Genomic DNA, 14371 nt, shown 5'->3' with positions numbered 1-14371 from the left:
TATAAAACTACAAACACGCTGTCAAGTCTGTCCCCCTTCGACCCGATCAGCTCTTCGTTCAGCACTGTCTCATCTGTCAGCCCTCTCACTTACAGCCGTAAACAAGCTCAGATGGCAGGCGGCACTTACTGCATATTTCCATCTGGTCTCTGAGAAACAGTCACCTGCCAGGCTTCCCCAATTCCGCCGGATGTAGCCGCTTGGCAATGCAGCACCACTAATTATACTGATCCCAGTCTGGGCCTTGAAATTCCCTTCTTGCTTGAGGGAATATTTCTGGGACAGACCCAAACTTTCTCTCTGTTGATGTCTACAGCCCATCTGTTGTTCTTTTATAGAGCCTTTACAGCTAAATAATCTCCTTTTTGGTCCATATTTAGAGAGTCAGATAAGTCCTTAAGTTAAATGAGCTGATTGTAAATCAGATGTCCTACTTTCCGAATGTGTGGGTTTTCTCTCTTGACGATGCCTAAAAATTCTGAATTGAGGATCCTGATTTAAGTTCAGAGAGTGTTTTTCTAATTTTCACTTAATTTTCTATTTGGAGCCTCTCGTATGAGAAACAGCATTGACTTCTGAGTCTTGTCTACCTCGAGCTCCATCTTCCCAGCCTGCTTTCTGTCAGTCTCTCTGAGGTTGGTGTGTTGTGGTTTGGACTCTAACATTTGCGGAGAGACTAACAAACTCTGCCACATCACTGGGACTTGTGGCCAGTGACCTGTGGTCAGCTGACCAGACCACAGACAGACTCACACTTGTGTAAACATACAAAGCTTAACATACACTGGTAAACAAGTGAGGACTGTAATGTGGACTTTGCTTGTTCTTATGCTGAAAGGAAGAACTTGCAAGACAAAAGTCACCCATTCTGTTTTCCATTTATTAACATTTTTTAATTCAGAGTAAAATAATACATTTACAGTTGTTGAGTCCTAAAGCTCCGTTTTGGGTTGTTCTCCAGCCTGCTTCACATCCTGAAAAATGGAAAAGTTCAATAAGGTAAATACAGGAGAAAATATAACATCATCTGTTGAAGTTTTTACATACTTTTTTGAAGCAATACACTATCTGGGTTGCTGTTTATTTGTGGGGGTATATATTTTTCATTTCCTTGTAAATGGCACAAAGTCATATATATTTCTTTTATTCTAATCCATACACACAAACAATGTCAATAACTTCCTAATATATATTTGCACTCCATGCATGCAGCACATTTTCTAGTATATTCACACAGGAGCATATCAGATGCATTGTGTGATAAATTTCCCAAGCGTGCTTGAACAATACAAGTGTCACGCCTGCTCCTCCTCTGCTGGTGCGCTCAGCATTGCCAGTCTACTGATCACCGGTTCTGACACTGACTACACCATCCAGGATTCCTCTGCTCATGCCATCATGGACTACACCAGTGTCTTATCGTTACTCTCATGTGTTGCACCTTTTCATCCCTACATTTTTTTACCCTGGGTTTGTACAGATTCCTTGAGTAGTCTTGTTGTCATTCACTGCAAGTCTGTACCGATTCTCTTCTGTGTGCGTCTCCACGAACTGTTTGGTGAAGCTTTATTAAAGCATCTACACCTTCGTTTGTGTCTGCTGGTTCAGTCTGATATTAAGGGGTTGTGATTTGAATCACCAGTCCTGATGACCACTCAACCAGCTGAACCATTTTGAGCTCTTTAATCAATCTCAGAACTATGCTAAACAATTTAAACTATTGGACAAAACTGGCCCCAGTAGACTAGGGTTTGTGTCATTTAGTCACTTATAAAATTAATGGGCTTTTAATTTAGTGTTTTTTATGAAATAAAAAATAAAGACTATTTATACTTGAAGAGAAATGACTAAGTTATGATAATTATTGAAGATATAATAATTATGTATCATATTTGATACAGTTTTGAGACCTATTGTATCACCCTGTGGTCGAAAACATTGTTCAAACCCTTAAAAATGAGGTTGCTGCTTTTGTTTCTTTTGTCTGAGTTTAAACCAGACGATGAGTGAAAAATCTGGAACAAAGTTAAACTGTCGCTGTCCCTTCAGATGTAAAAATGCGGTGATATACTGCAGTGTGGTAATGTGGGAACCATTATTTGTTAGTTGTGAAATGTAACTGATGAAACTCCTGCAACATTTAGACTTCTTTTTATCCATATTTGTCTTGTGCTGAAGCTTTAGTGGATATTAATTGAATTTTACACTCCAGCATGGTTTAGTTTACCGCAGTATATCTAAATATTTTTCTAAATGCAATTGAGTTTGAATTTATTACGTGAATGGATGTGAATTCAGACGTTTAGTGGCACAGTGGACTGATGTGGAGCCTTCAGTGTGGCTCCAGACAGCTACACCCTGCTGGAGCTGTTGGGTTGTAACACAGAGCTGTTTCCTGTATTTTGTCTGGCAAAAAACACTTTACTGCCACAGCTATGAATGCCTGTAATTATCCTTCATTTGTTATTGCGTTTTGACCCCATATAAAGTGCCAACAAACTGCTAGTTTTCTTGCTATTGTTTTTAGAATTTGTGTCAAACATTTTTTTTCTATTTTAAGATCAATCTTGAAGTTTGACAGTGTGCATTTTCAAGTGAAACACCTCTTTTTGCCAAATTGCCTACATTTGAAACTCTAGAGGTCATAAACAATAGTTTCACTTGACAAATTGTACAGTGATAAATACCTGCACACATCAGCTGTATTTCCATTCAGATGTCAAACGGGTTAAAGAGGAACTTTTGACACGTTGCTTCACAGAAAATGCACACTGGCCACATTTCCAGCAAATAAACTATGCTGCGAAGAGTCAATAAAGGTGGCACCACAGGATATGTTACACATGGTTATTATTAACATTATAGAGCTAAATCAAAACAATACCTCAAGTAAAAACAAAAAACAGTAAGACTAATCTGGTCATGTACAAGAGATAAAGAGAGGAAACCCCAGGAATTGTTTTCAAATACCTGCAGTGGGATTATTTAATGTCAGAAGGACAGTCTCCATCACTCTCTGTGTTCATATTTAGAAGAGTTGAAAAAAAAGGTGAATGAAAGGAGTAATTAACTGAAAAAACTACAGCTAATGAGCAAAAACCTTTAGATGCTGACTTGAGGTGATTTTTAACAAATGTTTTAACAAATCCTATGAGGAGGCGCGGAACAGAATTTGCTAGTTGTATCAGACATGGCAAAAATGGTAACTCAGTGATTTAGTCACTACCTTTGATATGAGCCAACAAACTTGCATAACTGGCATATAATATCCCAGATATTACCAACGATGAATATTAATCCTCAAGATGAGGATGTCCACCACAATATTTACTGTATTTTCTTCCTCCGAGGATTTTTTTTCCAGTGAGGATGCTGGTATTATAGGCTATCAGCATATCTATTTTACAGCTTTTCATAAGATCAAAATTTCAAATTTCACATAATGAAACACTGTTGAAAACGCAACAAACAATAAAAGCATCTACTCACTTTCAGTTCTCCTCGTAGGAAGGACTGGCAGAAGTCCCGCACTCGCTCTGTGGAAATCTCTCCTTCAGGTAGGAGCCACTTCATGTCAGAATTACCATCATAGATGCCGACTCGTGGGAGGTCCTTTGATGTGAGGCCAAAGTACTTGAGTGACTTAAAGTTGGACTTTCCGGCTCCATTAATCAGCACAAATAATAACTGAAATGCAGGGGTCATAAGAACATAAATAAAACATACAATATGTTCCATTCTTTTACTTTAATTTGCCAGACATGGACTGATTTGAGATGTTTTTCTCACCTTGCCTGTGAACTCCGGGGCCAGAGCTCTCAGTTTCTCCTTGAGCTCAGTAAATTCTTTAGTCCCCCTGATGGCAAAGAGCAATAGGTGAGACTTCACCTCTGAATTGAACAGGCCAACTGCTGTCTGAGAAGATGGAGAGAAAACAGGATATTAATAGAGAGACAATAGCAGACTTACTACTTACTTTTCATTCGAAATAATCTTTTTCAGACATTCATTGTACATATGTATACAAGAGATGTAACAATGCAAAACTACCATGGCCATAACCACATTAAACCATTGAATGATTAATGAGCCAGAAGCACCATAATCCTAATTAAGACTGTCCTACTTTAGTTATTATGCTGGCTGCGTATGGGATCAATATCATATAGTGGCAGAATTTGTGATATCTGCAATCTTCATTTTCCATTGAATCAATATAATATCATATCCTGATAAAATTGGTGTTTGACCCCCTAATTAATAAAGTATTTCTATTCTATTCTATTCTAATGTGTGCCTGCTAACACTTGTATGAGCAGTTCACCCACCACTTGGTTGTACTCTGTGATGTATTGGACCTCGTTGATGGTGATGAAGTTAACAAGTCCATCGGTTTCTAACTTCTTAGTCTCGGTGATAACAAGGTTCTCCTGATGGTTATCTGCCTGGATCACAGAACGCACATCATCATCATAATCACCCTAGCAAAACTTACAGTACCAGTTTTATTGATAATATGGATAACAGATTCGGCGCTGAGTACTTTTCTGAAGAGAGCGATGGTGTCTGAAGAGATGCTGTAGTCAGCCCACACCTCTTCTACTGTGCAAATGGCTGCAGGAACAGAGTCAATTTGCTTTGAAGCTGCCAGGAATTCCTTATATCCACGACTCTCCTCACTCTGAAATAAAATGAAGCCATATCTTCATCATTGCACCTGCATTCACTTCTTTAAAAAAAAAAGAAATTGTATGATTTATTTCAAAAACATGTTTGCCCTTTTCCCCTAAAACTTGTAATTATTGTTACATCTCACATCAATCTTATGTAACCTAACCAAGACTGTCTGGTTGCAGGGAACACTAGAAACTCTTGGAAAGGAAATTGGAAAATTGGAAGAAAAAAAAAAAAGAGTAGGAATGTGGCTGCCTCAAAGCACGGTGAATCATAGCTATTTTTGTGACACTGTTTCATGAGCTCTGGCAGTCCTATTTCTCATCATGAAGCCTTTATGCGTTCATTCTCTGTGAGTCAGAGCACCAATATTTTGGTCTCTCGTTGTTCTCAGCATCACGGTTCAGCTATGTGCTATCCTTATGTGCTCCCTGCCTCTAGCTTCCACTCTCCTCTCATGAACCTCTTCCCTGTGTTTGTACTTGTTTACACAAGTGACAGTTTAGCCAATCCCACAAGTGTTCGGATATGTATATATTTCAAGTCAAGCCTGCCATCTTCCCCCGCACACAGAGTCTGGCCAAAGAAGTTGCCTCCGTGGGACAGCAAGCTACGCAGGCGCTGCCAAAGGTGTGGCCACAGGAAACAAATCCATCTCCAAAATCTATTTATGACAGCAGCATCACCAAGATCAGGGTGCAAATGAGGGCCTCTGGAGACCAGTTTTGCTCTCAGCTAATTTGTCTGATCATGTCTGGTTTGCCTGGCATAATAAAGTGTTTAGGAGATGTCTTAAAGATAGTTTGAAACTTATTTATACATGCAATATACTTGACTGACCTCTAGAAATCCAATGATCACCACTTCAGCAGAGTCGATAAAGGCCTCAACAGCTTTTGTGTCATTAAGCCTGGGTAGAGCACCATCTGAGGAAGAAATGTATAAGATGTATGGCATAAATGTGGATTTTACAGCTCTTCTCACTGAATCCACAGTCCCATTACAGCAAAGTGGCTAAACAAATAAACAGCAATGCTGAATGCTAGCATTAGCTGATATAAAACAACACTTAAAGTATATCACAGTCCATAAAAGTGCTAAAAAGTATCACCCAGAGTGCTCTCACATATGTACTGAAGCCGAGAGCAGCTGTGCTCAGCTATTATTACCTCCAACAAGGCGGAGTGCTTCTAGTTCTGTTTTTTAATTGTTATCTCGAGATAATGAGATAAATTATCCTGTTTTTAGGAGAAAATTGTGTTAAAAAAACATGCCAGAATGACTGCTGTCGGCTTGCATCTTAGTCAGGGTAGAAGGCTAATCTAGCCATCTGGTGAGTGGAGGAACGCTGTCGACAGGTCACCAGTCCATCACAGGACCAACATGACTAATAACCATCCATGATCTTGTTAACTCCTAATACCATACAGGTCTACAATGTTTCCCTGCTTCAACACACCTGACTCAAATTTAATGTGTCCAACAGCCTATGAGGTTCTGCACAATGACTAATTGATTCGAGTCAGGTGTGTTGGAGCAGGCACACAATGAAAGCCTGCAGGATTGTGACCCTCGAGGGCCGAAGCTGGACTCCCCTGCTGTAAGGCAATAGAGCAATGACACAGGTACCTTTTGTGTAGATTAGTTTGATAGACTTTGACAGTCCCTCATAATCTGAAAAAAATGCCATAAGTCTGTGTTTGTATGGTAACCATTGTGGGACTTGACACACACACACACACACACGCACGCACACACGCACACACACACACACACACACACACACACACACACACACACACACACACACACACACACAAACATCTTAGAAGCTTGTTGCATAAAGGAGTAGTATTGTTAACATCTGGTTCCTTTTACACCCACTGAACTGGCTAAAAAATTGTTCTCTGTCTTTATTATATTTGTCAGTGTCTTAATTATGCTATCTTCATAAGGTTGTATATTTGTTTATTTTACTTTGATAGCTGACTCATAACTTCTTAGAAATTAGTTGTGGTTACTAAACCTAACCAAATAGTTACTGATTATCAGTTACTATAAAGACAAAAACTAGTTTTTTTATGGTACAGTGTTTAGGATTCCATCTATTAGTAAGTGAACATAGAAATGATTTAAACATAAATGTGTTTTTACCTATGAGTGGAAGTGCCGGTCGAAGGCAATGTGGAGCCCTAGGCCAACCTCAACTGTGGTGCCCCAAAACACATATGTAAAAAAAAAATGCAAGTGTTGTTTTTTTTACCTGAAATCCCAGCAGCAACAACTGAGAGGCCAGTGTTTGGCCCTTTATCAGGTTTTTACATTGAACTGACATACATTAAATATGTATTTAAAGTATTAAACTAAATATCTGTAAATGCTGTCACAGTTCAGTTTTATCGTATGAACTACTAATTATTTAATGTAAAGCACAATGATGACATTTTACTGTATTATAATGCAACATCAGCACACTGTAATTTGGTAAATACTTAAAATCCTCATTAAAGGCAAAAGGCAAAGGCAATTTGTATAGCACATTTCATGTACAAGACAATTCAAAGTGCTTTACATAAATCATTACAGCAGGGTGCAGACAAGTGCATTAAAAAAGAAATAAATAAAAAATAAATAAATAAAGATTAAAAGAAATGCAATTAATGAAATAAAAGCAGAAGGAATATGCTAAAATAAAATAGATAAAATGCAAGAAATAAAGTTAAAGATTATTATATTAAAACATGATTGCAGCTTAAAAGAACCAGATGTAGATTTTGACTTCTAAATAAAAACTATGAAACGCAGCAGAGAACAGGTGGGTCTTTAACCTTGATTTAAATAAACTGAGTGTTTCAGCTGATCTGAGGCTTTCTGGGAGTTTGTTCCAGACATGTGGAGCATAGAAGCTGAATGCAGCTTCTCCATGTCTGGTTCTGACTCTGGGAACTGATAAGAAACTGGAACCAGATGACCTGAGGGTTTTGGCAGGTTCATAATGGGTCAAGAGGTCACTGATGTATTTTGGTCCTAAACCATTCAGAGTTTTATAAACCAGCAACAGAACTTTAAAGTCTATTCTCTGACAGACAGGCAGCCAGTGTAAAAACCTCAGAGCTGGACTGATGTGGTCCACTTTCTTGGTCTTAGTGAGGACTCGAGCAGCAGAGTTCTGAATCAGCTGCAGGTGTCTAATTGATTTTTTAGGTAGACCTGTAAAAATACTGTTACAATAATCAAGCCGGCTAAAGATGAATGCATGGACTAGTTTTTCCAGGTCCTGCTGAGACATCAGATCTTTTACCCTTGATATATTCTTAAGGTGATAGTAGGCTGATTTTGTAATTCCCTTAATGTGTTTTTAAGTTAAGGTCTGAGTCCATCAGTACACCCAGATTTCTGGCCTGGTTGGTGGTTTTTAGGTGTATAGACTGAAGCTCTGTGGTGACCTTTAGTCGTTTCTCTTTCGCGCCAAAGACAATCACCTCAGTTTTGTTTTTGTTTAACTGAAGAAAGTTCAGTGCATTTACCAAGAGCCTGTATGGGGCCTCGGTGACATTGTAATATATATCTGTGTGTCATCTGCGTAGCTATGGTAACTATTTTTGTTTTTCCTCATGACCTGTGCCAGTGGGAGCATGTAGATGTTAAACAGAAGAGGCCCCAGGATGGAACCTTGGGGAACTCCACATGCAATTTTAGTGTGCTCAGATGTAAAGTTACCTATTGACAAAAAGTACTTTCTATTCTCTAAATAAGATTTAAACCAGTGTAGTGCAGTGCCAGAGAGGCCCACCCAGTTCTCCAGTCATTTAAGCAATATACTGTATTGTGGTTAACTGTATCAAATGCAGCACTGAGGTCCAGTAAGACTAAGACTAACATTTTTCCATCATCTGTATTCAAACATATGTCAATATTGCCTTTGGTCAGAGCAGTCTCAGTGCTGTGGTGCTGTCTAAAACCTGACTGGAAGACATTGTAGCAGTTGTTTTGTGTTAAAAAGTCATAGCTGAAAAAGTGCTTTTTCAATTATCTTACTTAGAAAAAGAAGATTTGAGATCGGCCTGTAGTTGCTCATTTGTGTCTTGTCTAGGTTGTCCCTTTTTGGTAAGGGTTTGATTACAGCTGTTTTTAAAAGTTCTGGGAAGATGCCAGAAATTAAGGACAAGTTCACAATCTGTAACAGATCTGGCTCCAGAGTCTTTGAGACCTTTTTGAAGAAACCTGTGGGCAGGATGTCCAAGCAGCAAGAGGAGAAGTTCAGCTGACATAAGATGTTGCCCAGATCTTTGCTGTTAATGGGATTAAACTGTGTCATAGTGCTTAAACTGGTTTTCAATGGACACAGTATGTCTGTTGAACCTGCTGTTGATAAACCAACTACTTGTCTGATATTTTGGATTTTTTTCATGAAAAATTTGGCAAACTCATTGCAGGCCTTGGTGGAATAAAGTTCAGATGCTATTGACACAGGAGGGTTTGTTAACCTGTCAACAATAGCAAATAAGACCCGAGCATTATGATAGTTTTTGCTAATTGTAGGAGCCAAATTATTGTGTTATGTTTTGATGGATTTATATTGTTCTGAATGGCTGTTATTTGTTCTATTTGCTAGTTTATGAGATAAAAATGTGAAGTATTAGGATTTGAATTATGAGTTGAACTAAAGTAATGAATTGTTTATTTTGATTGTTTACTGTTGCGCATGGTTGATGCCGTTTCTCATCTCCGCCCCCTCTTTATGGACAGGTGACTGCAGCACCTGGGCTATATTAGTGTTGGCTATTGGGGCCAGGTGAGCTCTCGGTTTCAGGCACGCAGCTATACAGTTTTAGACCGCGGCCAGCGTTGGTTATTTTTGTTTTGTTTTGATAAAAAGAAAGAAAGATGCCTGCCAGTCACGTCATGGTGCGGTAAGAAACGCTAACACTTTTGGAAATAAAATCATTGATCCAGAGGAAAGAAATGTTTGGACTTCATGATCATTTGTTTTGAACCAAAGAGCACTGGAGCGCGTCGAACTTGGATGCATGTAAGCCGAGAGCAAAGAGCGTCTTTTATAAGAAAAGAACGCGCTATTACTAATAATGTCAGAGAAATAGGACTTTCTTGCATTCTTCAGTTGTAGATTATAAGAGTGAAGTTTCTCTTTATACATGTAATAATGAACCTGTAGATTTTTCTCCATCTGCGCTCGGCTTTCTGACACTCTTTTTCCATGCTTCACCAGTGTGGAATTTCTCCATGGAGACTTTTTCTTTCCAGAGACAACTTTCACCTTAATAGGAGCGATGACATCCATAATACTTAACATTTTACCATTAAAACTAGTGACAAGCTCATTGGCTGAACCGCCTGACAGGGCAGGTGTTGAAGAGAAGACCTGGTTAAACATCCCAGTCGTGTTATACAGCATTTTGTGATCATCTCTGTTTAGACATTTGTGTGAACAGGAACTGTACACTCAAAGAAAACACAGTAATGATCAGACAGATCACACACAGTAACATTGGAAACATCCAAACCTTTAGAAATCACTAAGTCTAGCGTCATGAATGGCGGACGTCGGAGGAGGTGAGGACCCAATTGCAGGCAGTCAGAGGCAGGAGGCAGAATTGGTGCAGGTGACAGGTTTATTTCCAGAACTCAAGACAGGGATAAATCCAATGAACTAAACCACCAAATGAGAGGATCTGACAAGGAGTGACTGAAAACCAGGAGTACTTATACACAGAGGGAGTAACAAGACACAGATGAAGTGGATGACAAATCAGGCCAGGTGATCTAATGAGGCAGAACAGAAATCACAGGAACACAAGAGGGAAAACCAAACATGACAAAACTGAAACCTAAAGCATGAACAAAACAAGAACTATAAACCAAGAACAAGACCGAACTAAACATGAACCAAACCAAACCAAAATCCTAAACCATGATCAAAACACCCACCAAAACCCAGAAACCGTGACATCTGGAGTGTGTCCTTTAATGTGTGTGAGCGCTGTTATATGCTGAGTCAGCCTAAAGTTCTCCAGACTGTTACCCAGATCTTTAGTCGCTTTGTCCTGAGGATTGTCTACATGGATGTTAAAATCGCCAACAATAATTACACAATCAAAATCCAAACAGATTGTAGCCAGCAGTTCACCAAACTCTTCATAAAATTCTGCGCAGTGCCCTGGTGGTCTATAGAAATTTAGATATATTATTTTATAATAAGCTTTCAACTGAAGAGCCACATATTCAAAAGAAGTAAAACCCTCTACACATCATACATCCGAAACATGAAGCTGGCATGGTGGTACAGGAGGGGCTGGGTGCCCCTCCTTTAGCAGCCCCGGTGGGGGGTTTATGGGGGACAGAAACATACTGTGGCATGGGGTTAGTTTGGTCGCAATAGTGACCAGCTCTTTCATCTGGGAGGTGAAGTCCAGGAGGGGTGGGGAGGATGGGGAGGGGGAGGGTAACTTGGATGGAGTATGATGAGATGAAGGGGGTGAGTCCTCGTTGAGAGCTTTGGGGCTTTCTTCGGGAGGGGGCTGAGGTGGTTTTTTCTTAAAGTTTCCTCTAGGCTCTGTCTTATCACGTTGTTTTGGTCTCTCTTGTCTGTTGTCCTTGTCCGAGGGAACAGAGTGTCTGTTCAGGAAATAAAACAGGTTGGATGTGAACAGCTTCACTCCTGACCTGTTCAGGCAGAATCCATCCATCTTAACAAAGTGCCTGCGGTCCCAGAAGAAGCTGAAGTTGTCAATGAAATTAACTGGATGTGTGGTACATACAGCCGACAGCCATGCATTCAGACTAAACAGCTTACTGAATCTCTCCACTCCTCCTCTGATGGGAGGGAGAGGGCCACTGATGAATATCCGGGCATCCAGACAGCTGATCGTATCCAGCAGTTCAGTAAAATCCTGCTTCAGCACCTCAGATTGTTGTTTCCCAACATCATTCGACCCCACATGCAGGATGAGGTTTTCCACAGTTGGGTGCGCTGCCACAATTTGAGTAATTTTGCCTCTCACATCTGATACCATATCCTTGGGAAAACACAGTACTTTTGTACGTTTTCCACACATATTTCCAACGTCTTTCACACCGAAGTCACCGACAATCAGAGTCGAAGGCCCAGCTTGTCGCCTTTTACTTTCTGACTTGTTCTTTGGTCTTACCCTGGTGTGTAGGGAGATTTCATTTTGGTCATCGGATGTAGTTCCAGAATCCTGCAGCAGTGGAGCAAACCTGTTCTGTAGTTGCATGTCCGTTTGTTGTGGAGAGGATTTATTAGTTTTCCTTCTGATAACTGGCCACGACTGTGTCTTGCTAATGAGAGGTTTTGAGAATGTGCTTGGTCTGGATGGCAGAGCAGGCCAGCCTGTCGCATCGCTAATCTCAGCAAACTGGGCTCTGCCTGTTATTCGTCCTCCCATTTCCCTGTATAAACTATCAAAGTTTATACCATAAATTGAAGCAAAATGTCTCAGAAACTGTATGTAACATTTATGTCACATTGGTCTCTTAGGGGTTACGTTTGCTTTCAATAACCAAATCCACTTGCAGTTTCGCAAGCTAAAACCTTGTGAAATTTGACATGATAAAAAATATCTAAAAAATTCTAAAATAATCACAAAAACATTTATATATCACATGCACATAAAACTGCACATGCAAGATGCCAATAATTAATGGGACAAAATCAGGCTCCTACAAAAACAAATTTAAAAGCTCAAGTCAGACTTATAAACACAAAATCTACTAAATATTAAATCTTAACAGCAAATAAATTAAAAATAGCAGGGACTTGAAAAACATGTAAATTTGATCAATAAAATGATGCAGTGATTAAAATTCATTCAAAATAAAAGGTTCAAATTAAATAAACAGTAAATTATTGTATATATTTAAAAACAAAACATTTATTTAAACTATTCAATATTTTTTTCTCAGAATTCTAGTTGCCAGACATGACATATTTTTTGCATCTATAGCTTATTTCTTTGTTTTATTTGTTAAAAATTCCATGTTGGATGTTTGGTTGCTAGAAGCTGCTTTAGTACTGGAGGCTTCAGTGCTGCTCTGCTTTGTTACCTAGATTTTGATTGCAAATGCGCTTGCACTTCACACACAGAATTGTTTGTCCATTCAGAGACACTGTAGTAAAAATGGTGGTACAAATATGGTAGTTTCCTTGTATCTGGATCCATGGCAAGTAGATATAAATGGTTCATTCTAGGAGAATAAAAGCTCTACAGTTATTTTAGTAAAGTGATTAGATACCAATAAAAACACAGTTTTTAGTCATTGATCGTTGTTACATGCTAAACTGGTTGAGCTTATTACAGCCGGCCCAGGTTTGAGTCCCAAACTCTGGACCTGTCAGCTGCATTTTATGCATTATTGTATTTGGGCCGCATAGTAATAATTGTACAAATTTGGGAAAGACAGCTCCCCCAAATCTAAAAAACAAAACAATACAAAGTTAAGGAATAATTCTGATTCAAAAATGTCGAATTTCAGAAATAAATATATATTTTTTTACTCAAACTAAAACTGTGAATGCCATAGGGAGGCTTAAGAAAAATTGTGCAGATCATGAAAGTCATTTGCATTATCTTCTGGAAAAGCCCGATAACAAACTGGCATGACAACCCATTCTTTTATTGTCCACATATTTCCAGAATAATAAAAAGACTTACCAGGCAGCCGGTTTCTTCAAGTGTGACATTAGAGAAGGAATCACAGAAAAGACTTATAGAGAGGTCAGAGAATAAATAGCACAGTTTACCTTTCTCAGTGGCACTGACAGAAGACACCAGGAGGGCAAGAAACAGAGAGACCAGCATGTTGTGACTGATTCACGTCTCAGGGAGGAAGGTAAACGGAAGAGAACCTGAGGAAAGCTCAGAAGACTCTGCAGCTGTTTGACTTTTCACAAGGACTCTTGTCGCCTCAGCTCTATCTCTGATGGCCGCCACATGGCAGCTGGATGGGGCCGCTGCCACCTCTGTGGTTAGTGATTGGAAGCTTTGTGGGAACCAACCAGGTGCTTCTGATAAGTTCAGGGAGCATGGATGTTGGACTACGTGTCAGTTTCACAGGATGTATGTAATCTCAATATGAGAGGGTCCCTTTATCCTGTTGTCTTTATTTATGTGCAGCACTGCAAACTTTTGTGTGTGTTTGTGTGTGTTTTGACTTCTCTTAAAATAATTTCGTTGATAGTAATTATTTACACACAAGATGGCTGGCTGTAAATTGTTTGTGAAGAAGTTTATGTGACCTGTGGATGACCAGAGATTAACTAGGCTGTACTTTTGTTCTGCCACCACAGGAGGGACACAAATCCAGTTTATTCTTCACCATGCAGACAAAGCCAGTTCTGCCTTTAAACATATGCTTAAGTCTTTATGTAAAAAACCACTGATATAAAGTGACTTTACTCTAACTTACAAAGTGACTTTATATATATATATATATATACATAGAGAGAGAGAGAGAGCTGGTAAGGCTTTACTCTCATTGTAAAATTACAATTTAAAGTAGTTTTTCTGAAGATTTTTTTTCAGTTACACATCTTCCTCACAGTTTAATGCAGTGCATATTTTGTCATCTTTAAAATGAATGACGATATTGTGAGTCTCCAAATGAAAATGTCTGTTTTGATTATAGATGTGTAAGAGTAATAACAAAGTTTCCAAAA

At 39.1% G+C, this 14371-nt stretch overlaps 1 protein-coding gene across 1 annotated transcript; it reads right to left on the bottom strand.

Moving 5' to 3' along the window:
* Positions 1 to 878: 878 nt before the first annotated feature.
* LOC121639112 (endoplasmic reticulum resident protein 27) lies at positions 879 to 13635 on the bottom strand. The gene is made up of 7 exons (XM_041984337.1): positions 13457 to 13635; positions 5515 to 5600; positions 4544 to 4681; positions 4329 to 4445; positions 3790 to 3915; positions 3490 to 3687; positions 879 to 974 (listed from the first exon to the last, which is right to left on the bottom strand). Exons 1-7 carry the CDS (start codon positions 13512 to 13514, stop codon positions 933 to 935), a joined length of 765 nt encoding a protein of 254 aa, XP_041840271.1. The 5' UTR covers positions 13515 to 13635; the 3' UTR covers positions 879 to 932.
* Positions 13636 to 14371: the final 736 nt, after the last annotated feature.

This window comes from Melanotaenia boesemani, chromosome 4, assembly GCF_017639745.1.
Source record: "Melanotaenia boesemani isolate fMelBoe1 chromosome 4, fMelBoe1.pri, whole genome shotgun sequence".
In the NCBI taxonomy this organism is placed as follows: domain Eukaryota; kingdom Metazoa; phylum Chordata; class Actinopteri; order Atheriniformes; family Melanotaeniidae; genus Melanotaenia; species Melanotaenia boesemani.
This window is presented reverse-complemented; position numbering and strand designations above follow the sequence as displayed.

What these genes read in the sequence shown, in the direction of transcription:
- LOC121639112 (XM_041984337.1), bottom strand. Translation starts at nt 13,514, where the DNA reads ATGCTGGTCTCTCTGTTTCTTGCCCTCCTGGTGTCTTCTGTCAGTGCC. An exon ending in TGTCAGTGCCACTGAGAAAG is followed by an intron (nt 5,601 to 13,456) that starts GTAAACTGTGCT and finishes TTTCTTCCTCAG; the next exon opens with ATGGTGCTCTACCCAGGCTT. An exon ending in TCACAGAGTACAACCAAGTG is followed by an intron (nt 3,916 to 4,328) that starts GTGGGTGAACTG and finishes CCATCTTCTCAG; the next exon opens with ACAGCAGTTGGCCTGTTCAA.